This window comes from Salpingoeca rosetta (assembly GCF_000188695.1).
Source record: "Salpingoeca rosetta unplaced genomic scaffold supercont1.41, whole genome shotgun sequence".
NCBI classification, from domain to species: domain Eukaryota; class Choanoflagellata; order Craspedida; family Salpingoecidae; genus Salpingoeca; species Salpingoeca rosetta.
Genome location: NW_004754893.1, coordinates 200,452 through 222,951, shown reverse-complemented (window position 1 = coordinate 222,951; position 22,500 = coordinate 200,452). Strand labels below are relative to the sequence as shown.

At 54.4% G+C, this 22,500-nt stretch overlaps 6 protein-coding genes across 6 annotated transcripts in view; 2 read left to right on the top strand and 4 right to left on the bottom strand.

Annotated features, from left to right (window-relative positions):
- The window catches only part of PTSG_11188 (uncharacterized protein), a 3,030-nt gene extending 540 nt beyond the window's left edge, over positions 1 to 2,490 (bottom strand). The window contains exons 1-9 of the mRNA XM_004987777.1: positions 2,429 to 2,490; positions 2,208 to 2,309; positions 1,885 to 2,009; positions 1,547 to 1,621; positions 1,244 to 1,331; positions 988 to 1,055; positions 665 to 689; positions 367 to 439; positions 1 to 11 (exon numbers count right to left, since the gene is read on the bottom strand). The exon at positions 1 to 11 is cut by the window's left edge and continues 540 nt beyond it. Of these exons, the coding sequence (XP_004987834.1) occupies positions 1 to 11; positions 367 to 439; positions 665 to 689; positions 988 to 1,055; positions 1,244 to 1,331; positions 1,547 to 1,621; positions 1,885 to 2,009; positions 2,208 to 2,309; positions 2,429 to 2,452 (591 nt within the window). The 5' untranslated portion in view covers positions 2,453 to 2,490. The remainder of the gene's footprint in view (positions 12 to 366; positions 440 to 664; positions 690 to 987; positions 1,056 to 1,243; positions 1,332 to 1,546; positions 1,622 to 1,884; positions 2,010 to 2,207; positions 2,310 to 2,428) is intronic.
- Positions 2,491 to 2,772: 282 nt separating this feature from the next.
- Positions 2,773 to 7,160, bottom strand: PTSG_11187 (serine/threonine protein kinase). The gene is made up of 7 exons (XM_004987776.1): positions 7,034 to 7,160; positions 6,714 to 6,806; positions 6,025 to 6,385; positions 5,614 to 5,784; positions 4,958 to 5,388; positions 4,612 to 4,695; positions 2,773 to 4,406 (listed from the first exon to the last, which is right to left on the bottom strand). The coding sequence occupies exons 1-7, from the start codon at positions 7,058 to 7,060 to the stop codon at positions 3,030 to 3,032; spliced, it is 2,544 nt and encodes an 847-aa protein (XP_004987833.1). The 5' UTR covers positions 7,061 to 7,160; the 3' UTR covers positions 2,773 to 3,029.
- Positions 7,161 to 7,287: 127 nt separating this feature from the next.
- PTSG_11186 (uncharacterized protein) lies at positions 7,288 to 10,240 on the top strand (the record flags this gene model as incomplete). Its single annotated transcript, XM_004987775.1, has 10 exons — positions 7,288 to 7,318; positions 7,562 to 8,098; positions 8,419 to 8,489; positions 8,681 to 8,775; positions 9,153 to 9,161; positions 9,328 to 9,373; positions 9,545 to 9,611; positions 9,785 to 9,812; positions 9,912 to 9,979; positions 10,152 to 10,240. 10 exons carry the CDS (start codon positions 7,288 to 7,290, stop codon positions 10,238 to 10,240), a joined length of 1,041 nt encoding a protein of 346 aa, XP_004987832.1.
- Positions 10,241 to 10,810: 570 nt separating this feature from the next.
- On the top strand, positions 10,811 to 19,430 carry PTSG_13150 (uncharacterized protein; the record flags this gene model as incomplete). Its single annotated transcript, XM_004987774.1, has 19 exons — positions 10,811 to 11,004; positions 11,340 to 11,468; positions 11,672 to 11,723; positions 11,980 to 12,082; positions 12,333 to 12,516; positions 12,719 to 12,847; positions 13,070 to 13,153; positions 13,439 to 13,514; positions 13,685 to 13,752; positions 13,944 to 14,246; positions 14,420 to 15,332; positions 15,601 to 15,711; positions 16,020 to 16,121; positions 16,357 to 16,470; positions 16,634 to 16,807; positions 17,048 to 18,039; positions 18,285 to 18,354; positions 18,483 to 18,602; positions 19,009 to 19,430. 19 exons carry the CDS (start codon positions 10,811 to 10,813, stop codon positions 19,105 to 19,107), a joined length of 4,017 nt encoding a protein of 1,338 aa, XP_004987831.1. The 3' UTR covers positions 19,108 to 19,430.
- Positions 18,787 to 21,325, bottom strand: PTSG_11183 (zeta-coat protein; the record flags this gene model as incomplete). Its single annotated transcript, XM_004987773.1, has 8 exons — positions 18,787 to 19,288; positions 19,613 to 19,706; positions 19,925 to 20,002; positions 20,239 to 20,294; positions 20,521 to 20,612; positions 20,774 to 20,855; positions 21,039 to 21,104; positions 21,323 to 21,325. The coding sequence occupies 8 exons, from the start codon at positions 21,323 to 21,325 to the stop codon at positions 19,244 to 19,246; spliced, it is 516 nt and encodes a 171-aa protein (XP_004987830.1). The 3' UTR covers positions 18,787 to 19,243.
- Positions 21,326 to 21,365: 40 nt separating this feature from the next.
- The window catches only part of PTSG_11182 (uncharacterized protein), a 3,846-nt gene continuing 2,711 nt past the window's right edge, over positions 21,366 to 22,500 (bottom strand). Inside the window, exons 7-8 of the mRNA XM_004987772.1 lie at positions 21,884 to 21,987; positions 21,366 to 21,667 (exon numbers count right to left, since the gene is read on the bottom strand). Coding sequence (XP_004987829.1) covers positions 21,469 to 21,667; positions 21,884 to 21,987 — 303 coding nt within the window. The 3' untranslated portion in view covers positions 21,366 to 21,468. The remainder of the gene's footprint in view (positions 21,668 to 21,883; positions 21,988 to 22,500) is intronic.

The window sequence follows — 22,500 nt, the reverse complement described above, 5'->3', positions numbered from 1 at the left end:
GTTGTAGTTGTCTGCACCCGGGGGCATGTGCGTGCGTAGTATGGTGGTGAGTGGTTGAGTGAGTGAGTGAGTGAGTGAGTGAGTGAGTGAGTGAGTGAGTGAGTGAGTGAGTGAGTGAGTGAGTGAGTGAGTGAGTGAGTGAGTGAGTGAGTGAGTGAGTGAGTGAGTGAGTGAGTGAGTGAGTGCGCATGTGTGCATGTGAGTGAGTGAGTGAGTGAGTGAGTGAGTGAGTGAGTGAGTGAGTGAGTGAGTGAGTGAGTGAGTGAGTGAGTGAGTGAGTGAGTGAGTGAGTGAGTGAGTGAGTGAGTGAGTGAGTGAGTGAGTGAGTGTGTGTGTGTGAGAGGGAGTGTGTGAGTGCGTGCGTACCATAGAGGAGGCCGGACCAGAGCCGCTTCAGCGTCTGCACATCGCCGAGTTCATCCAGGTTGAGTGTCCCTTGCTGTTGGGGCGGTCGTGTGTTTGTTTGGGCCAGTGAACAAGGGAGTGAGTGAAGTGGGGCAATGAGTGAGTGAAACTGTGAAGGAGGGAAGGAGTGAAGGTGTGGGTCAGTTGAATGTGCATGTTGTGCATGTGCGAGGATGTGCATGCACGTGTGTGTGTGTGTGTGTGTGCGTGTGCGAGGATGTGCATGCACGTGTGTGTGTGTGTGCGTGTGCGCGCGAACCTTGATGAAGCACGCTTCTTTCAGCCTGCCAAGCAGCAGCGAGCAATCGTCACACGATACACAACAGCACTCACACGTGAGAAGAGCCATGGAATTTCACACACTCTCCCACGTATGCATGCGAACGAATGCACATACACCATCCAGCCATCCAAACGATGCATCGACCACGCACACACACACACATTCAAGTACGTACGTACACACACACACACACACACACACACACACACACATACATTCAAGTACGTACACACACACACACACACACACACACACACACATACATTCAAGTACGTACACACACACACACACACACAAACCTGCAGAGGAAGTGTCTCTGCAGGTCTTCAATGGTGGAATATGGCAGCAGCGCTTTGGCGGGGAAGTTCTGGCGTTGCGTTACAAACGCATTGGGGAATACGATGTGATGGCGATGATGATGATGATGATGGTGTTGATAGATGGATAGACAAACAAGCACACACACACAGACAAACAAACACACGCACACACAGACACACACAGACACACACGCACACACCGCACACACCGCACGCAGTTACATGCCTCCCCCACCTTTGTGTGGACGGTGATTTCCCAGGGGCGGCCGACATCGTCAATGTCGCCGGTGAGGGCGTCAAACAGAACACCAACCGGCACGTGCCTGCCCACGCGATGTAACATGTACACGTTTGCATATCAGCATGTGTATGTGACGGGCGCATCGATGGCGGTGAACGGCTGCACACCGGCTGTCAACAAGGGAGACACATGGAGGCAGAGGGCAGACGCATATATACGCAAGAAAGCATGTGCACATCACGTCACATCACACACACACACACACACACACACACACACACACACACGTATGTGCACCATTTGAGCGGGTATCCCTTGAACTCGAACCAGAGGACCTTTGGCTGCTGCTCCTTGACCTGCGCTTCCAGCTCGCTGACGAGACCAGGGGCAAGCATTGTGTGTTCGTGCAGAAGGTGAATGAGGAGTGGCTTGGCCAAGCAGAGGAGCAGATTCAGGTGATTCTGGCAAAGTGACGGGTATATGCAATCAACCGTGCACAATGTAGGCGGGAGGCAAAAAGATGGACAGAGCACACACACACACACACACACACACACACACACACACACACACACACACACACACACACACACACACACACACACAAACATACACACACACACACACACACACACCTGGCTTGAAGCGATGATGGTTGGTGGGAGCCGTCAGGGCCAATGATTTCCAGCATGTCAATGCTGAAGAAGGATGCGAGCGCTTCACTCGCAAACGGGAGGTATGCCATGCGCGGCACCATCATCTGCCAATCAACAACACAGCAGCACGACAGTGCAAGGGTAAACAATGTGTGCACAAATAGGTGCAAGTTCAGGGTGGTGGAGCCATCAGGGAGACATGAGGGAGGGGAGGTGGATGATGGAGTATGGGGTGCATTTGCTGCGAGATGCACCTGCAAACACAGCATCCCACTGTTGTGTTGTGTTTCATGTGTACGTACGTAGCAAGTGGTGTCCGTGCGCCGGGGCTTGCTGGATGCGCCATGCCGCGGCTCATCTGCTTCAGAAAGCTTGAACGCGATGGGAACGCGGTTGGTCCACAGCTAATGGATCGCGCGAAAGGCAGAAGCAGGAAGCATGTGAGGCAGAGAAGGATGAGGGACAGGAATGAGGGAGGGGGTGGGGGGAGGGACAACAACCATCCACGTCCATCCAAACCAACCTGTCTCTCGACTGCTTCATCCATATTTTCATTGGAGCGCACTTGCCAATTGCGACGCTGAGGATTGCAATTGGCAAAACCACGGTCGTCGAGCAACTTGCAAGCAAGGCAACCAGTCTCAAGTCAAACAACAGTGCAAGACTTCAGCGAGTACTAGTAGGCGAGTCAAAGAAAGAAAGAACAGAAGAACACTACAGAGACAGACAGATATGTGACGGTGACAAGTTGTTGTTGAAGTTGTTGTTGTGAGTCTTGTTGTTGTTGTTGTTGTTGTTGTTGTTGTTGTTGTTGTTGTTGTTGTTGTTGTTGTTGTTGTTGTTGTTGCGTGTGTGGTTGATTGTGTACGAGGATTCAGGGCCATTTAATGCATCACAATTCACACACAAAACACGAACATCACACTACTCAAGGGTCGCTTTAAAGAGGGAAGCAACCATCATCGTCTCCAGCCCCACAACACACACACACACCCGCACGCATATCCATTCAAACAACGCACACACATGAACCTTCTCGCACTCATACACACACGTGCGCGCGCACTTTCCCACTCTGTCCATGCCACACACACACACACACAACCACACGCAGCGCACTCCATTTAGAAGTACGCGCAAGCAATGTGCTGCATAATGTTGCGCAGCAGAGCTGCTGTCTCCTCCTTCTTGTCGTCGTCGCTCTTGTCCTGCAGCGCTGCTGTCTCCTCCTTCTTGTCTTCGTCGCTCTTGTCCTGCAGCGCTGCTGTCTCCTCCTTCTTGTCGTCGTCGCTCTTGTCCTGCAGTGCTGCTGTCGCCTGCTTCTCGTCCTTGTCCAGCTTGTCCAGCTTGGCGTCAAGCCACTCCAGCAGGATCACCTTGCCCTGTAACAGCCGGAACATGGCGTTGGCAACAGAATCATCCCAGAACACGTACGAAAACAGCAGCGATTCCCAATCCAGAACAACTTTTGGATAATAGTCCGTTGCCTTTCCAAGCAGCCACTTGCGAGGGCGCTCCCGTAGCTTCGTGGAATAAGATTTGGGAAGCTTCTTCTTCTTCTTCTGTTCAGGGTCACTGACAGGGCTATGGAGGAAACCAAAGTCGACGATGCAGCCGTTGCGCAGGATGTTGTGCGAGCGAATGTCGCAGTGGCATAGATCCCTTTTCGACAAGCGGAGGAGGTACTCAGCAGCGGCCTCAAGCACCTGCCCGTCGTCCATGTCCTCGCTCTCGACGTTCTCGACCGTTATATGATTCGATAGGTCGGGACAGGCAAACACGGGGCGTGACCGCTCGTGCACTTTCACCGGTTCCTCTGGATAGACGTGTTGCCAGCCTTTCCGTTCGTTGCTAGCCTCATTGGCAGCGCCAATCTCGTGGCCGCCGCACACCTTCAACACCTCGCCGTTAACCAGTGCAACCGACACAGTCTTCTTGCCGCCTTTGAAGACGCACATCTCGTATCTCGCGGCAACTCTGGCAGACCTCGCCCGTGCTGCTTTGGTGACCGCAAGCTGATGCTGCTCCTGCTTGCTGCTGTCTGCTGTGTCAGTCTTGGTGGCTGCCTTGGTGTGCTTGGGCACTGTTGCTGGTGTGGTGGGGGAACCTGCTGCCTGTGCGTGCTGCCGCTGCCGTTGAGGCGGCGTTGGGCTCCTGCTTCGGCCTGCCTGCTGACGCCGCTGTGCTGTGGATGGGCGGGCCTTCTTCTTGCCCGAATCAGAACGCCCGGTGCCGCGTGTTTGTGACACCCTGGAGACGCTGCGAGTTATGGGCCTGTCTCCCTTTGCCTGCTGACGCTGCTGCTGCTTTCTTGGGGGTTTGGACTTGGGCTTGGTTTTGCCTGTGGCTGTCTTTGTGCCTGGTGCCTGTGCGTGCTGCTGCTGCGGCGGCGGCGGCGGGGACTCTGACTGGGCTGCTTCTTCCTTGTCGCTGGTGCTGGCGCTGCTTGTGGTCGCGTTGCCATTCTCGTTAGGGTGTTCCTCAAGGGTGGAGAGACGGCCCTGTGTCAGATGTGTGTGTGTGTGTGTCAGGTGTGTGGTTGTGTATGTGTGTGTGTGTAAGGTGAGTGGCATCGTTAATTGTTGTTGAACGGAAGAAAGAAGACACATACACACGTACACAGGACATGTGTGATGATGAATGTGTTGCAAGCGAGCAAGAGCGCAAGAGAGCTGGAGGACACGACATCACGCCTGCTATGGGTACCTGGGCAATGGCGGAAATATTCTCGTAATGCGCCATGTGCTCTTCGTCAAGCAGCCACTCAATGACATTCCCGAGTTTCTCCAACTAAAGTCCACAGCACAGGAAACCAATGTGAGCGCAGCGTCCAACGACGATTAGCAGTATACAAGGCAACGGCCAGTCGACAGCAACTGCACAGATGCACGTGCGAGACCTGTTGTAATAAACACATGCACACCCACACCCACTCCCACACACACACACACACACACACACACACACACACACACACACACACACACACACACACACACACACACACAACGCACACCCTTCTTCTCTGTTCGCACATGCGGTGGCAACTCACGTCGGTGTCGCAAAGTTTTGTGTGGAGAACGCTGGGAAAGGCCTCGTCGCCGTGCACCTCATCGCCCAGCGTGCACGCGTACACGGACACCTTCTTCCCGCAGACGGTGATGGCAAAGGGAAACAAATACCCTTTCAAAGCACGCCACTGCGATCCCGCAGACTTGATGGCCCGTGATGCGTACTCCAGCACCTGCGCCTTGGCAGCATCCTGTGTCTGCTTGCTGTCATCGATCTTGAGCTCAAGCAACAGCGGGTAGAAGAAGTAGTTTGACATCAGACGCACAACATAGTCGGCGACAACAGCGGGGTCACTCTCAAATGATGCGTGACTCTTGACGTCCACTTTTGCATCACCACACGCCCTGATGAGGGGCGCTTGCATACGGTCGTTGAAGAGCGTCTCTCGCTTCGGAACGAGAAAGCCAAAGCCTGCAGTGCGGTGGGCATGCATGGTGCAGCGTCGGTGTGAGCGACAGAGAGGTATTCCCTTCCAGTGCCAGCACACCCGCGCACGAGTGCCAAAGACTCAACCATCATGCATCAGCACCGACACACAAACACACACACGCACACATGCCACGTTCTCTCGTGGAAAGGACGCTCACATGTGCACGTGTACACAGCAAGCAAGCACATGCTCGACAATGACCTTACCCCTCTTTGTGCCCTGATCGACTGCCCGTTGAAACCCCTCGTTGTGCAGGTGCCAGTTGGGGCAGAGAAGCTCGGCAGAGAACGGCTGCGCATAGACTGTTCTGTGGGCTGAGTCCTTGTCCTTCTCCTTCTCCTTGGCAGCGCTGCTGGGGGTTACGCTTGACTCCAAAGCTGCCACGAACCACACCAAACAGCCAGTATGAGTTCAAAACAACCCGCAAGCAACGTGTCAGTCAACCAGAGTGCCCAAGCGCAGGGCCGCTCGCAGTAATCTAACAACACCGATGCACACACACACACATACACAGACACACACAGACACACACACACACACACACACACACACACACACAAGCATCAGCCCATTTGGTCACGCAGCCGCACATGCAAGGCAGAGTGAGACAGGCGCACCTTGTCGAAACTGCCGTTGCTCTTCGGACAGCCCTTTGCGTGTCACGTTGTCAAGCTTCTGAAGGAAGTCTTCCACGTCGTCCATTGGTATCTGCTTTTTCTCATCCAGCACACTGCGGACTTGCTGGAGCAGGTTCTTGATGTTTTGCGTGTAGGGCTCCTCCAGCAAGCTCTTGACATAATTCTTTGCCTTATATTTTGGTGACACAGGAGAGGCTTTGAGGTCGTACTTGGCGGCGATTGTTTTGATCTGCTCGACAGAGGTGTGGTAGTCTGAGTCGGGGCCTAGCTGAGCGTCCCCCAAAAGGTTGTTGAACTCGTCTGTTGCTGCTTGCAAATATGCGCGCGCAAGAACGCCAGCCTGAAAGGACAGAGGGCGGGTCGATTGAATGAAGTACAGCAGGTGCCCACAAAGTGAGAGTATGGCTGGTGTGCACGTACACAATTTTGGCGCCAAGAGCGTGTTGATGATGGTTTCCGAGTGCACACGCACACACATGCACACATACATACACACATATATACACACAAACGTAAACATACACACAGGTGCACACTCACACATACACAGGTGCACACACTCACACATACACAGGTGCGCACATGTACATGCACATAACCATACACTCATACACGCGCCCTCTCGGGCTATCGCCACACGTTTGCACACAACCCAAACAATAACTCACGTCGTTTGTCGACAGGCTTGTCATGAGCTCAGGCTCTTTGGTTTTCCCCTTTTCAGAGCTGGACATTGCGGTACTGTTGTTTGAATCCTCTCCCTTGCATCGTGCATCATGTGTGTGTGTGTGTGTGTGTGTGCAGGCGTACATGTGTGAGAAACAAAAAGCGCGCGCATTTGTGCTAGCAGGCGAGTGCTTCGACAACAAGTGATGCTGGGCCGTCACCGTTGCACACGCTGCGTGCGCTGCAAGGCACGTTGAACGGCTCCCTCCCCATCGCTTGCTCAGCCCTCAATCGCCCACCACACTTTGTCAGATGGCCTCACCGGTGTCGAAGCCTGCGCGGCTGTCATCTTGAGTGTCTGCGATTGTCTTGTTGTCTTGTCGCGGGCGGTGGTAGCAGTTGATGTTGGTGGTGTTTCGTTTTTGAAAATCGAGCGAGGGAAAATGGCAAACCACAGGCGAAAAAATGATGATGATATTCATGATTCCTCGACAACAGCAGTTGTCTGCTTTGCTGTGGGCGTAACTGTCGTCGGCGGACTGTCTGTCTCTGTCTTGTCTCTGTATGGGCACGGCCATGGTTCGACGTGCATCGATGTGCCGCAGAGGTGCTGTGGTGGCTGTTCTTGTCGCTATTGCTGCTGCTGCTGCTGCTGCTGTGCTCATGGCTAAACCCGCAACTGCCCAGAACACCACCACCACCATCACTCTTCCGACGACGACCACCACAACAGCTGCAGTAACAGCAACTTAACAAGTGCACTGTCAGCAACTTGAACAACAACAAGAACACCCGCGTTTGCGCAGGTGCGGAGCCGACATCCATGCGCAACCTCGTTTGCTGAGTATAGCGGCGGAGTGTGACGCAACCTGCTGCTGTGATCCGTCATGCACGACGCTGGTGAAAGTGCGCTTTGCCTACTGCAACACGCCAGACATCAAGCCCTGGCGCAGGTGCGTGTACGACGACTTCTTCGTCACCAACGAGGGCAGGAACCAGGCCATCCAAGTAGCAGAGGACAGCAGCATCGCGTGCGTGCTGGTCGACAACACAAATGACCGCATCTCGTTCAGAGAGCCGCGCACGCCGCTCAATGACGCCGCGTTCCAGGCATTCGCAGACGCTGCACGCCCCCGCCCCATATCCTTCAGCCTCGAGACGCTGCAGTACACGCCGGAGGCCAAGACCCTTTCCAGTTTTACGTCACGTATGGCGGGATCGTGTACATCATGCAGGACAGCACGACGCTCACACCGCTTCATGCAGGACAGCACGACGCTCACACCGCTGCCATTTCCCGCCGACACGCTGCAGGAAGGGGAGGTGCACCACGCAATCCCACCCGTATCATCACAGCGGCAGACGATGCCGAGCGTGTTTGGGCAATGTGCAGCCCTAGCGGCGACCTTGATGTGCCTGTGCAGCCCTAGCGGCGACCTTGATGTGCCGGTCCCGACAGATACCGCGGTCCTGGCAGCATACACTAGTCGAGACCTTGGGAAGGAGGAGGGAGGAAGGGGAACTGATGTGGTGTTGTGTGTGGTGTGTGTGTGTGTGTGGAAGTGTTTGTGTGCGTATGTGTCTGTGTGTGTGATGTGTTGTGTGAGGAGTGTTTGGTGTGTGTGTGTGTATGAGTGTCTCATTGTCTGTGCTGTGACTTCACATGACCTCGCATGGCATTTTCCCGGCCTTGCTTTGCCTTTACAGGTGGATGTGATGGTGATTGCACCATCCATTACAACGCATCCACCCAACACTGCATCAACGCTGTGCAAAAGGTGTCGTGTATGTCTCTGTGCTGTGTGCTGCGTGTCTGTGTGCTGTGCCTCTGTGTATGTATGTGCTGTGTGTGCATGCGCGTGTCTCTCTCTCCGCCCTTTGTTTCCGTCCGTCCCTCTGTGTGTGCCTTCCCTTGTTGCGCCTTGCTGCCAACACCATCCCTCCATTGCTGCACGGCCCCTGGTGCCAGGTCGAGTACACCATCCAGCTTGGCCTCACCACCATCTCCTCCCTCAATGTTGCCGTGACCGTCGCTTCCTTTGACGCCTCGGCTACCCGCACGTGGTGTGTTCATCTGTGTGTGTGCGTGTGTGTCTGTGTGTGTGTGTACGTATGTGTGTGCGTCTGTGATGGGATGAGTTGTTTGTTTTGTTTGTTTGTTTTGTTTGTTTGTTTGTTTGTTTGTTTGTTTTGTTTGTGTGTTTTGTCTAGAGTCCGTTCGTTCACACGCCTGTTCGCTTGTGACGCATGCTTGGCTGTGCGAGCACACTCATTTTCATTGTCATGCACCTGCGTTGATGTTGGTGTACACACACACACACACACACACACACACACACACACACACACACACACACACACACCACATGCATACGCCACATACACGCAAACATACACGCACACACACCCCTGCATTTGCGCACCCCCCCCCCCTTCCACAGGCCGCAGCGGTATTCTTTAACCACACGCTCAAGCAGCAACGGCAGCAACGGGCACCAACACGCCGCAGTGGTGTGGATGCTGCTCTGTTCATGCACGTACCACATGATCGCACGCTCACCCCGTTCGTGTATGACGGACGTGGTTCTATGGCTGCCAACGCGTTCCGATCAACAGCAATGTCAACGCGTACCCGCGCCAGGCTACCTTGCAACTGCACCAGGTGCGTGTGTGTGTGTGTGTGTGTGTGTGTGTGTGTGTGGTCGCGACTGTCCCCAACCTTCAAAGCGTCTGCCTATCGCCCTCTCCCTCCTCTTTGTCCTCCTGCCCACGCTCATCCTTTGGCTGTTAACCACTTGTCTGTCCCCTCTCCCCCTACGACAATACAAACCAGCTTCAAAACCTTGTCACCTTTGACGACGTGTTCACTACACTGCGTCACATCCGCAGACGAACACCAGGTGTGCTTAGTGTGCGTGTGTGAGTGTTCATGCACAAGTGCGAGTGCGTGTGTGTATGTGCGTGCATGTGTGTTTGTGTGCCGATAGCCTCACTCATTCACTCACACACACACACACACACACACACTCACTCACTCACACACACTCACTCACACACTCCCCCCCCCACACAGGCACACACTCACTCGGGACGGCGCTGAAGTATACACCCACGTATACGTATACATACGCATACACACACGCGCGTGCGCTCTCGCGCGTACACATTTACAGTTTGAATGTGCCCACCTCCTTGTGCAGCGTTTCGCGATACCTGTACTCGTTGAAGTCCTTTTGCGTGTCCAGTCGGTGTCAGCGTGGCCAGCAGGGTCTGATACAACATGCTATGCAACATGCATCCCAAGGGTTCAGCTCACCGCAGCATGTGTGCGCACAGGCAAGGGCAACAACACAACGGGCAGCTCCTCAGCTCATCACCACACACTCATACTCGAAGAACGCACCCACACCCACACCCACACCTTGGTCTTGTCTTCGCAGAGGGCAAGAGCAAGGCCCAGAAGGCGGTGCCAGTGCTCTTGCTCTGCAGTGACGATTTGGTTCAGGGCGAGCTGTCCGAGGGAGCGTAGCGCACCCAGCGCATTTCAGTAGTTGCCTGCAAGCACACAAGAGCGAGGGTGGGTCGACACAGGTGGGACTGGGGGGGGGGGGAGGGAGTTGGCAGAACGAGTCTAGTCAACGAGCAGAGGGCAAACGGGAGCTGGGGAGGGAGAGTGAAAGAGTGAAAAATGATGTGACATAAGCACACACACACACACACACACACACACACACACACACACACACACACACACACACACACACACACACACACACACACACACACATCACACACACACACACACACAAACACACACACAAACACACACACACACACACATACGCGTCCCCGCTGACAAACTTGACAAAGAACTAAACTGAGCACGAGTGGCCACTTGCCAATTGCTACGCTGAGGATTGCAATTGGCAAAACCACCGTCGTCACCAACGACCGCGCACAGCAGAGCAAACAACCAAGAGCAGCAGCACCACATCACACGAGGCAAGCAAGTAGGCAAGCAAGCGCGCGCGAAGGTGCGTGTAGATGGGTGTGGCAGCAGACGGGCGGCGTGCAAGTAGGAGCGGAAGGCGGCCAGGACATGGACAAGAACGCAGTGGCAGCTGGTGATGACATGGATGCTGGCTTGTTGGAGAGGAGGCTGCGGGAAACCGCGGATCATGTGCGCTCGCGCATCGGGCGCATGTCCATCCCGCAGACGAGCCACTTGGACTGTCATGCCTTGCTTGCAGAGGCACACATGCAGTACACGCGCAGCCACCAAACAACCCCACAGTGAGTGTGCTGTGAGGTGTGTGTGTCTGTGTGTGTGTGTGTGGGTGTGGGGGGGGGCTTGATGGAGTGCGTACGTGTGTGTGCTCTGTCTGTGTGTGTGTGTACGAGTGCGTACGTGTATGTGTGTACGAGTGCATGTGTGTGCGTGTGTACGAGTGCGTGTGTACGAGTGCGTGTGTACGAGTGCGTGTGTACGAGTGCATGTGCGTGCGTGTACTGTGTTTGCTCTGTGTGTACGTACATGTGTGCGCGTAATTGCCGCCCAGTGTATGTGTGTTACGACTGTTGTTTGACGTACACGCTGTGTTCAGCTCACACATTGCTAATCGCAACAGGTATGCTGTCACCAGTGACCTGCTCTCAAGGCTCAACAAGTTTGCCCTGGAAGCCGCAAACAGCAACAGCGCCCGCGATGACCCACAGCAGCTCGCATCTGCAGTCTCTGGCATCCTCACATCGAAAAGGTGGGCACACCACGCCGCGTGCCCTCAGTGCTTGCAGGGGTTGCTCAGAGTAGTGTGATCAGACGTTGTTGCCAGTATCACTGACAGGTGCATGTGTTGTGCTGAACTGTGCAGCACTGTCCATGGCCACAATGATTGGGAATAAACCCAACCACCTTGCTCACTCTTGCTTGCATGGCCATGTCTGTGTTGGTGGCTGCCAGGTTCCAGGCCTTCAAGATGGCGTACCTGCGAAACCTGAAGCTCGCCTCGGAGGTCTGGTGTGAATGTGTGTGTTGTGTGTGTTGTGTGTGTTTTGTGTTTTGTGTGTGTGTGTGTGTTGTGTGTGTGTGTGTGTGTCCACTCGCAGCTTGTCGCTTTCCGCTTGCACCTTTGTTGAGTTTTTCATCGAAGCTGACCTAACATGTCGAGTCAACGCGCTTACTGCCACACCCTCATGGTCACCACCACCACCACCACCACCACCACCACCACCACCACCACCACCACCACCACGACTGCATGCGAACAGACCCTGGTTGCATCTGCGGAGGAACAAGTTGCGAATGGGGCGGGCATGGAGGGACTGCCACCAGAACCCATGTCGCAACTCGACGCCTTTATCCACCAAATGGGTCAGACAGCACACGCATCATGCTGCGTTGCTGGAGCGCCGTGACATGTGTTGGGCGTGTCTTGTTGTTGTTGTTGCTGGAGCGCCGTGACATGTGTTGGGCGTGTCTTGTTGTTGTTGACGACGACTCTTTGTCATCACACACAACACAACACACACACACACACACACACACAACACAACACACACACACACACACACACACACACACACACACACACACACACACACACACAACCATACCTTGGTAGAGATGGACTCGTCTGGGTGGGGCCTGCTGCCACGGCCACGGGAGCTGCGTCGAATCATTATAGCCGTCACATCGCCGCAGCTGTCGATGGAGGAGCGAGCAGCGGCACTGCACCACCTCTGGTCGTCCAGCTTTGAGGAGATCACGGCGCTCGCAGAGTGGCCCGTCATGCAGCAGTCCATAGTGTACGGCGATGACTTATGGCGGTGGCGATGATGGTGATGGCAATTGTTCATGGTATTGGTGAGGTGTGATTGAGTGATGGATGGTGGTGTTGTCAATGGTGTCTTGGACTCCTGATGCCCTGCTGATCATCATCATCATCCACCACCACCACCACCACCACCACCACCACCACCACCACCATACCGCGTATCATTATGGCAGGGCGATGCTGGCATCGTCGAGTGCGGCGGCAGCGGCAACAGCACGGCAGTTTGTTGTCCACGCCGTGACCCCGTCCAACGTGCTCAGTTACACCGAGGCCTTCACCATCTACGCGCGCACCATCGCAACGTTTGTCGAAGCAGAACGGAGGGGAGCGGAGAAAGAAAGAGACAGAGAGAGAAGGGGCGGGGGGCTTGTATGTGGATGTGTGTGATATGCACCCATCCATGTGCTCAAACAGTGATCATCAACACCAAGCCCACGCACAACCTCGGCAAACACCACCATCGCAATAACAATCCTCAACACCACCTCCATCACGTTCACGACCACCGCGACCACCCGTTGCAGGTGCCGGGAGCAGGGCCAGCACCGGCACCAGCAGCAGTTTGAGGACGCGCACGTCATGCTCCAGATTCTCTCCACCCTGCCAAGGTGTGTGTGTGTGTGTGTGTGTGTGTGTGTGTGTGTGTGTGTGTGTGTGTGTGTGTGTGTGTGTGTGTGTGTGTGTGTGTGTGTGTGTGTGTGTGTGTGTGTGTGTGTGTGTGTGCGTGTGTGCGTATATGCGTGCGTGTGTATATGCGTGCGTGCGTACATGTGTGTGTGTATGTTAGCCAGCGATGTGCTCTTTGTTTGTCTTCAAAGAAACCCATCTGACTGTTGTCTTCGCTTGTCCACTTTAACGCACGTGTGTGTGTGTCATTTTGTGTGTACTTGCAGGGTGTGGCTGCGGTACTCACAGGCAACAGTGAACGACTTGGCAGATCAGCTCACGCCGCTGCTGGCAATCGATGAGGTGATGACGCAGCATTGAATGCGTGCTTGCATGCACCGACGCATGTGCTCACTGGTCATCACAATCGCAGACATTTTCATTCGCATCACCACCATGCATGCGTGCTCACTTTGGTGTTCGTGTGTGATTTGACTGTCTGTCTGTATTTGTGTTGGCCTTTCACTTCACAGGGAAACATGCACGCCTCGTTTCTAGGCATCTTGGCGCACTTTGACCCCCACGCCCGCTGGTTTGTTAGGTGAGCACACTCCAGTGTCAGGTTTGTGCGCATTTGAACGTGTGAGAATGCTTCCGCTCACATGCTTGCTCAACTTGCAGTACAAGACAATAAAACCACAACCAACAGTACACACACAAAAGCAAGCATCATTTTCCTCACTCTTTCCGCAATTTTCTTTCTCCCCTGTCCACCTCGTCTGCTTGATGCAGGTGGACGAGCACGACCATTGGACGAACGGCGTTTGTGTCCGCATTTCGCCATCATCCGCACGTGCTGCAGTCCATGATTGCATCACTGCATGTGCTCGTCTACAGACCGCACAGCCACCGCCACCCGCACCTCCTCCTCGCTCTCATAGGTGTCATCAGCCAGCTGTGTCTCTCAAAGCCGGGGCGCGCTCTGTTTCCGATTGTCGCAAGACACCCCCGCACCATCAATGACAATGATGCTAGCAAAGGTGGCGGTGGTGGTGGCAAATTTGATGATGGTGATGACGGCAGCACACATCACTGGTATGTCCGTCACGTGCATGAGAACGGCACGCTGAAGTTGTGTGCTCTCGTTTGTCCTTTTTTTTATCCTCCTTTGCTCGTAGACACTTGCACTGGCACACACATACACACACACACACACACACACACACACACACACACACACACACACACACACACACACACGATTTCAGGTCTCCGTTCAAGTTGTCAGATGCGCTTGAGCTGTTGGCGCGAGTCACTGCTGCAAACCCAATGCAGATGCCAGCAGTCAAGGCAGCAAACAGCACACCAACATCAACCAAACCCACCACGAATCCATCAGTACCACCACCACCACCACCATCATCATCGCCATCATCATCATCATCATCGTCATCACCATCGTCATCATCAACACCAACAACTTCTTCGCCAGCAGGGTGTGCGCGCGCATGGCGGCTGATGTCTCGTCGCGCCCACGCAACACTGGCAACACTCGCGTCTGCGCACCTCGACACACAGCTGTGTTTGTTGTCGTCAAATGCACTGCGCATTGTTGTACAGCCCATCGTCGCGTGTGCACGTGCTGGTGCTGTTGACGGTGAGAGCGCTGGCGTTGTTGTTGGTGCGTTGGATGTGGTTGCCAAGTGCTGCATGACAGAGCAAGGGCGAGCATACATGCTCGCCCTGTCACTGGACACCGATACTGCAACAGCAACACACGAGACACCATCGTCAACAACAGCAGCAGTGCAGTCACACAATCACGCGACCACCGCGACCACCGCGACCACCGCGACGTTGACGTTGGTGCTGGCAGCACTCGCGCGATCGTTCGTGGCGAGCTTGCACCACCAGCAGGAACCATGGTTCACGCGTGGATTGGAGCTGGCTTTGCTTGCGCTTCGTCGACTCACTGCATTCCAGCAACACGACGTGTGGGGGCGTGTTAGCTGGCACATGCTTGCATCACTCAACGCGTGCGGGTCGACGGTGTCAGACATCATTTTGGATGCCATTCTCAACTACGCTCTCACACCCGTTGGCGCGCAAGCCCTGATGCAATGCAAGCACGTGAGCACATGTTTGCAACGTCTGCTGGTGAAATTCTCCAGCAACAAACAGGTGAGAGAAGAAGAGGGTGGTGTGAGGCGGATGAAATGGGTTGTGGATCGATTTTGGTTTCTCTGGTTTGTGTTGGCCGTCATGGATGTGCGCGTTTACGGTGTGTGACCGACTGCGCTACTGATTTGATGTGAACACGGGAATCGTCACAGTCCCGGCCGCGCGCTGGTGTCCCAATACCCAGCACATGTATTCACCTGTATCCAACCACATACACGCACACGTACACGCACACGCACACGCACACGCACGCACACGCACACATCAGTTGAGTACGCTGGAGCGATTTGGGTATGGCAGCGTGTTGGTTGAGATTTCAACATCAGCGCACGGATTTCAGCTCATCCAGTCTGCCGGATTTGTGGACCGCCTCGTCACGGTGTGACATGACACACACATGCACACACACACACACACATACACACGTACACACAAACACACGCACACACACACACACACGCGCGCGCGCTGCTTTACGTTTTAATGTCCTCTTGGCTGCTGTTGCTTGTGATTGATGCGTATCTGTGTGTGCGCTTCTCTCTTCCTGCACACATGCATGCGTGACTCTTCTTTGCTAATTTCTCTCCATCAAATGGGCGTGTATGTGCGTGCGTGCGTGCGTGTGTGTGTTTGTGTGTGCGTGCGTGCGTGCGTGTGTGTGTTTGTGTGTGTGTGTGTGTGCAACAGGATTTCGCGTCCAACTGCGACTCGTCCAGCGATATTCCGCTTCCTCCGTTCTCCCCGGACAATACCCACGCCCGTGACAAGGCCGTTGCTTATGTTATCAAGGTCTGCCTGTTGGCGTGGCGTGAGGACAACTTGGATCGGGCGTGTGATTGTGTGGTGACTGAATTGCCCCCCGACTATTCTGCACACAGACAGATGCATGCCCCCCTCCCGCACACACACACACACACACACACACACACACACACACACACACACACACACACACACACACACACACACACACACACACACACACACACACACACACACACACACCCTTACATGTCATCTGCAGGTGTTGACAATGCCTGCCGCCGTGCGACAGCAGCTTGCCTGCAAACAACGCTGGCTCATGGAACTGATCACCAGTCCAGACCTCTGCTTGTCCCTCACGGGCTCGCAACACCAGGTTAGCGCTGAGACTGCTTGGTGTTTGTGTAGGTGGTGAGTCGTTGAGGGTGTTACAATGGGCTGGCACTGCATTGTGTAGGTTGTGCACTTGCGTATGCGTCCACATCCTCGGTACGTTCGGCATCTCATTGCATGCTGTGCATTCTGCATGCACGATGCAGGCGGAGTTAGATTCGCTTCGAATCATTGCCGCCATGCTGTCCAGTCTCTCTGTTCGCGTGCTGCTGACACACACGCACGCCATCCTCACACGCGTACAAGAGCATCAACAGCGCGACACATCACCCCATGGTGTCGTGTACTCTCCTCGCTCTCTCCTCCGCAATCGCATCCTGGTCAGCGCGTGAGGCAACATTGCGTGTGTGCATTTCGTGTGCATTTTGTGTGCATGTGTGCGTGTATGCGCACGTGTGCGCCGCAGTCGGAGTCGTGTTCAAGCTTGCTGCTGAGATAGCTTGATGCATGTGCTGCCAGTCTTCAATTCTTCCTCAATTCTTCCTCACTTCTTCCTCACTCCCCCCCCCCCCCACAATTCCTCACTGTTTCCCCTTCCCTCGCCACGCACGTGTTTCCAGGTCTGGTGCCTGTGCGTGGGAGGACCAACGGAAAAAACAGTACCACCATCACAGCTCCCCGCAATCACAACAGCAGCAGCGCCAACATCACCATCACCACCATCATCACCACTACCCCCGGCATCGTTGTTGTCGTCGTCCACGCTTCCCGAGTTGTTCGTTGACGGCATCCCATCGTGCTATCTCTCCAATCCAATCGACCGCACACCCGTCTCCACGCCACCAGCGTTCGACGCCATGCTTGCACATGTGCGCAGCAGCACGGCAACACTGGGTGCGTTGCAGTCGTGCATGTGGCAGCTGCTGCAGGAGTGCCGGTGTGGGGGCGGGCGGTGGATTGCACAGAGACGTGAGGACGTGTCGCATGTGCTGGAGCACGCAGTCGGCCTGATCTGCTCCACGCACAACGATGATCGTGGCGGTGATCGTGAGTGTGATGACGGAGGTGGTGCTAATGGTGAGGGAAACACGTCGACACAACAGCAGCAGAAGCAACATCAACAGCAAAATCAACACCAGCGAAAGCAGCCCGTTTGTCCATGCACGTGTGCAAGTGCTGGTGATGGTGGTGGTGGAGAGGATGCGTGGGTGACGCTGAGCATTGACTATGGCAGACGGTGTGGAATGGTGCCGGATGACGAGGTGGATGCGTACACAACTGCATTGCTTGCAAGCAAGCACATGCGCACATGTGCACAGCACAGCCCGCACACGGACGCCAAGGCGTGCACAGATGACGAAGCACTGCGCCAGCTGCGCAACCGATACGAGACGGACGTGTGCAGCGACTGGTTTGTGTCCACGATCATGCTGCTCAGTGGGCCAGGAACAGGACCGCACCTGCTGCAACAGCTGTCACGTGCTCCGTGCTCACGTTACCTTTGGTTCCATCCACAGTCCACCACGGCATACAGCACTGCGCTGTCACAGCACATCCAGCACGCGTGTGAGGTGTTTACACCGCAGGTTCACACCGCTCTTCGCTTGGCAGGGTGAGCTTGTGTGTATGTTGTGTGTTGTGTGTTGTGTGTATGTTGCGTGTATGTTGCGTGTGTGCGTGTGTGCGTGTGTGTGTATGTTGCGTGTGTGCGTGTGCGTGCGTGTGCGTGTGTGTGTGTGTGCGTGTGTGTTTTGCGGCGGGGACGTGAGTTGTTCTTCCTCTCCCTCCTACCTCTGCCTGTGCAGTATCGGAGCGACCGCTTACGATGCCATTCCCGTCCGCTTGCACCCAACGCAGGTTGAGTACGTCCCACGTGTGTTCGCTCTGGCTCGAGCAAGTTTTCTGGAATTATCTTGACTGGCAGGAGGTTAGCACAGCCTGTATCGTAGTTGCTGTCGTGCATTGTTGCTTGCAGGCAGTTGTTGTGCAGGCAGTTGACACATCGGTTGATTCTTATGGCTCAAACCAACCAACCCCTCCACCCATTTACCGCAGGTCGTGCTGTATGTGCTTGCAAGCATTGTGATTGGCCCTTCGTTTGCCCTTGCCACGTGCGTGGCTGCACTCAAACACTTACAGGACAGCATTCTTGTCCAGCCGCCAACGTATCTCGATGTACGTCATCGCGGTGGATGAAGGTGGAGGGGAGGGGTAAAGGAGGTGTGTGTTCGTGAGTGAGTGAGTGAGTGAGTGAGTGAGTGAGTGAGTGAGTGAGTGAGTGAGTGAGTGAGTGAGTGTGTGAGTGAGTGAGTGAGTGTGTGTGTGTTAGTGAGTTGTTGTTGTTGAAAAGGAACGGCGCTTTTCTGGGGTGAGGGAAGCGGTAACGTGTTTATTCGTTTGCCAAATGACCCACATCGCATACTCAAAACAGCATCAACACAGACTCGCGGGCACACACGCACACACACACAGGCACAAACGCACGCACACGCACACGCACACACCCCTTCCCCAACACACGGATCTTTTCTCACCAATCACCTCGCACCACTACCACCACCACGACTTGTCTGATGACCAGGACATGCTTCGGTTGAGTCAACTGGGTGGCTTCTCCTTCGCCGCCGCCACTCCGCTCATCAAATCGCTCCACGACACATACGCAGCTGCGCTCAACTAACCATCATCATCACCATCATCATCATCATCATCATCATCATCATCGCCATCATCACCACTCCTGCTGTCGTCGTCGCCATATCCACCGTTGTTGCTGTGCCCGCGCATGTGCGCGCGTGCTTGCATGCAATATGCAGTTACGAGAGGTGTCGCCTCAGAATGTCGCCAGCCTTGTTCCACGCCTGCCGTGGTGGCGATGACGGCAATGCGAGGGGGAACAAGTCATCGTACCAGTGCATGCAAGTGTATGAGCGTCGTGATAACCAACTATGTGCAAGAGTACATGACGTCCGCTGGCGGGCAATACACAATCCAAAGTCCGGAGCGCATGCACAGACAAGGGGGAAAAGTCTCAAAAACACGAATGACGGGAACATACACACCCCTACACCACGTATCTACACACACACCCCTACACCACGTATCTACACACACACCCCTACACCACGTATCTACACACACACACACACACACACACACACACACACACACACACACACACGCACCTGGGCGAGTGTCTGTTCGGTGATTGGGCCCTCGTCGCGGCTGCTGATGGTCGCGTTTACCGCCAGCGTCTCCGGATCGGCCTCAAGCACAATCCTGGACACACACGCACACGCATGCATGGTGTTGGTGTGTTTGGTGTAGTTGTGTGTGTTTGTGTGTGGTGTGTTTGCGTGTGGTTGTGTGTAGTTCGTTGGCATGTGAGCTTGGACAGAGCGCTTGGCATAAGGAAGGGCGGGGGGCGGAGTTGGCACAACGGCACGGTTGCTGCGAGCGGTTGTGAAGCGGCGACAACAGCGCGATGGTTAACGCACCCGCCGTCCACAATTTCGTCTGTGATGAGCATGACTGCATCAAGATGATCCAGCACTGTTGTCTTCTCAATATTTTCTCTGCTCAGGGAAACGGCAAGGGGAGCAAAAGGGAAGATGTTGTGTGTGCGTGTGCGTGTGCGTGTGTGTGTGCGTGTGTGTGTGCGTGTGCGCGCGTGTATATACATGTGTATGAGCAAGTGCACGTGTGTATGCGGGCACGTGCGCAAATAGCGCTCATGTGCGTGCTCGCATGTGCAAGGGTCATACAAATGTGGCTGGAGATGTGTCTTGCAACACAGCGAGTATTTCCTGACCTGACGACGATGCTGATGGCGTCGTAGAGTGTGTTGAGCACCGTTGCCAGCAGGAGCTACAGCAGGTTAACGATCATTGTTAACAACACCACGAATCGATGTCAACCATGCACACATGGTCGTTGTAAACATACACAAACACATACACATACACATACACATACGCACGCAAACACACACAAAACACGTTCACACACACATACGCGTACGCACGCAAACACACACAAAACACACGCACACACGAACCAGATACCCCAACCCACACAATGCTCCCACACCAACCTCGTTCTCTTGTGATGAGCCAAAGACGTAGAAGATGAGGTCAATGTTGCTTCGGAACACGCACGTGATGCCCTCAAACATGACAATCTCCGCTGTGTAAACACAATGCGCACATGCGTCCGCACACATGCACAGGACACAAACCAGTGAGCTGAGCGGCACCAATCAGCACACACAGTAAGCGCTCGCTAGTGCATGTCGAATCCATCGAAAACGACACGAAGAGCACAAACCGCAAATATGCGTGGCTCACCACTGGACTGGTTGGTCTTCTGAAACAGCTTCTTCTCAAATGCTCGCTGCTCCTTCACCGTGGGCATGCTGTCATCGTAGTACTGTGCGCAGGGACAGCAGCGACAGCAGCGACAGCAGCGAAAGCAGCAATGTTTCGTATCACGCAGACAGTTCGGCAATCGTCAGCCATGCGCACACACAGATTAAGAGAGCAAGGGGATGCAGGGTCATGGACACAATTCATGAAGCTAGTACCAACAGTGTGTCGCACGCGCCTCTCTCACCTTGCTCAGCACCCTGTTGCCATCGTTGTCCAGGATCAGGATGCCCTTCACCGTGTAGAGAGACGCCTGCAAGAAACACAGCAACCATTAGGAGAGGACGCATCAATGTCCAACAATGTACGAAAAACAAACAAACGCGCTCGCTAACAGCTTGAACCACTCCCCGCAAGCAGGAGGAGGAGGAGCATCAGCAGCAGTCGTGTCCACCATTCCCCCATACAGACACCCCCGCTGCCGGCCGGTCCACTCGCTTTGCTTTTGTTTGCTCAACCGTCCAAACCAACCATCTTGGATGATGAAGATTTGCAAAAGATTTGGCAGAAAATGACCGAATATACTTTATCGTGTCGCTTACACCGCGTCGTGCAGCTGTCTGCTGTGGGTGTTGGATTTTTGTGTTTGTGCCAACGCAGCACGCAGCATGTATCTGTCAGATGCACTCCCGTTCACAGCTACACCGTATGGATGTTAGTGTCATCGTCACCCACGTCTCGCATGGCCACGTGCGGTCAGTAGAAGATGGAGCGCGTGTGGTGGATGGGCACGTGTGCGAGCGAGCTGGCATTGTCCTTGGCAAAGTCCCACAGATAAAAATCCAAGATGACGCTGTTGCACTTGACAGTATCAGCCTATGAATGATGGGTTCATGCGTAGAGGGGAGACACGCGTCGTAAGTGAGCCTGACTGACACGGAGAAACACATGTCGCAAGTCAACCAATGACAGGGACAGGAGTGGTAGGAAACAAGCGCAAAGAACCAAGCAAACACATGCACCAAACCCAACAGCCCCAACAAAAGAAACCCAAACACAGAAGAACCCACTGGCAGTGCAACAGATGCACACCTTTCCTCGAGCGGTGAGTTCTTCCAATACGGTCCGGCGCAGCAGCTGCAGACGATGAGTGCACGCACAAGCACGTCGTAAAGGCGTGAGGCCATGCAATGCGGCTGTTGCAGACGGACAAGGAGAAAGTCGGGGAGCGCGAAGGGAAGAACCAGGCAGGCAGGAAGCGGGCAGGGAGGTAGGAAGGCAGGCAGACAAACAGACAGGCAGACAGATAGATGGATAGACAGACAGGCAGACAGATAGATGGATAGACAGACAGATAGGCAGACAGATAGATGGACAGACAGACAGATAGGCAGACAGATAGATGGGCAGACAGACAGATAGGCAGACAGATAGATGGATAGACAGACAGATACGCAGATAAATAGATGGATAGACAGACAGATAGGCAGATAAATAGATGGATAGACAGACAGATAGGCAGACAGATAGATGGATAGACAGACAGATAGACACACACACACACACACAGACACACAGACACACACACACTCACTGACGCACAGACATCAGACAGACACACACACACTCTCTCTTCTCCACATAGATAAGACAGACAAAAACATGTGCCTGACCTCACTGCTCAGATGGAGCAGTCGAATCTCCACCTC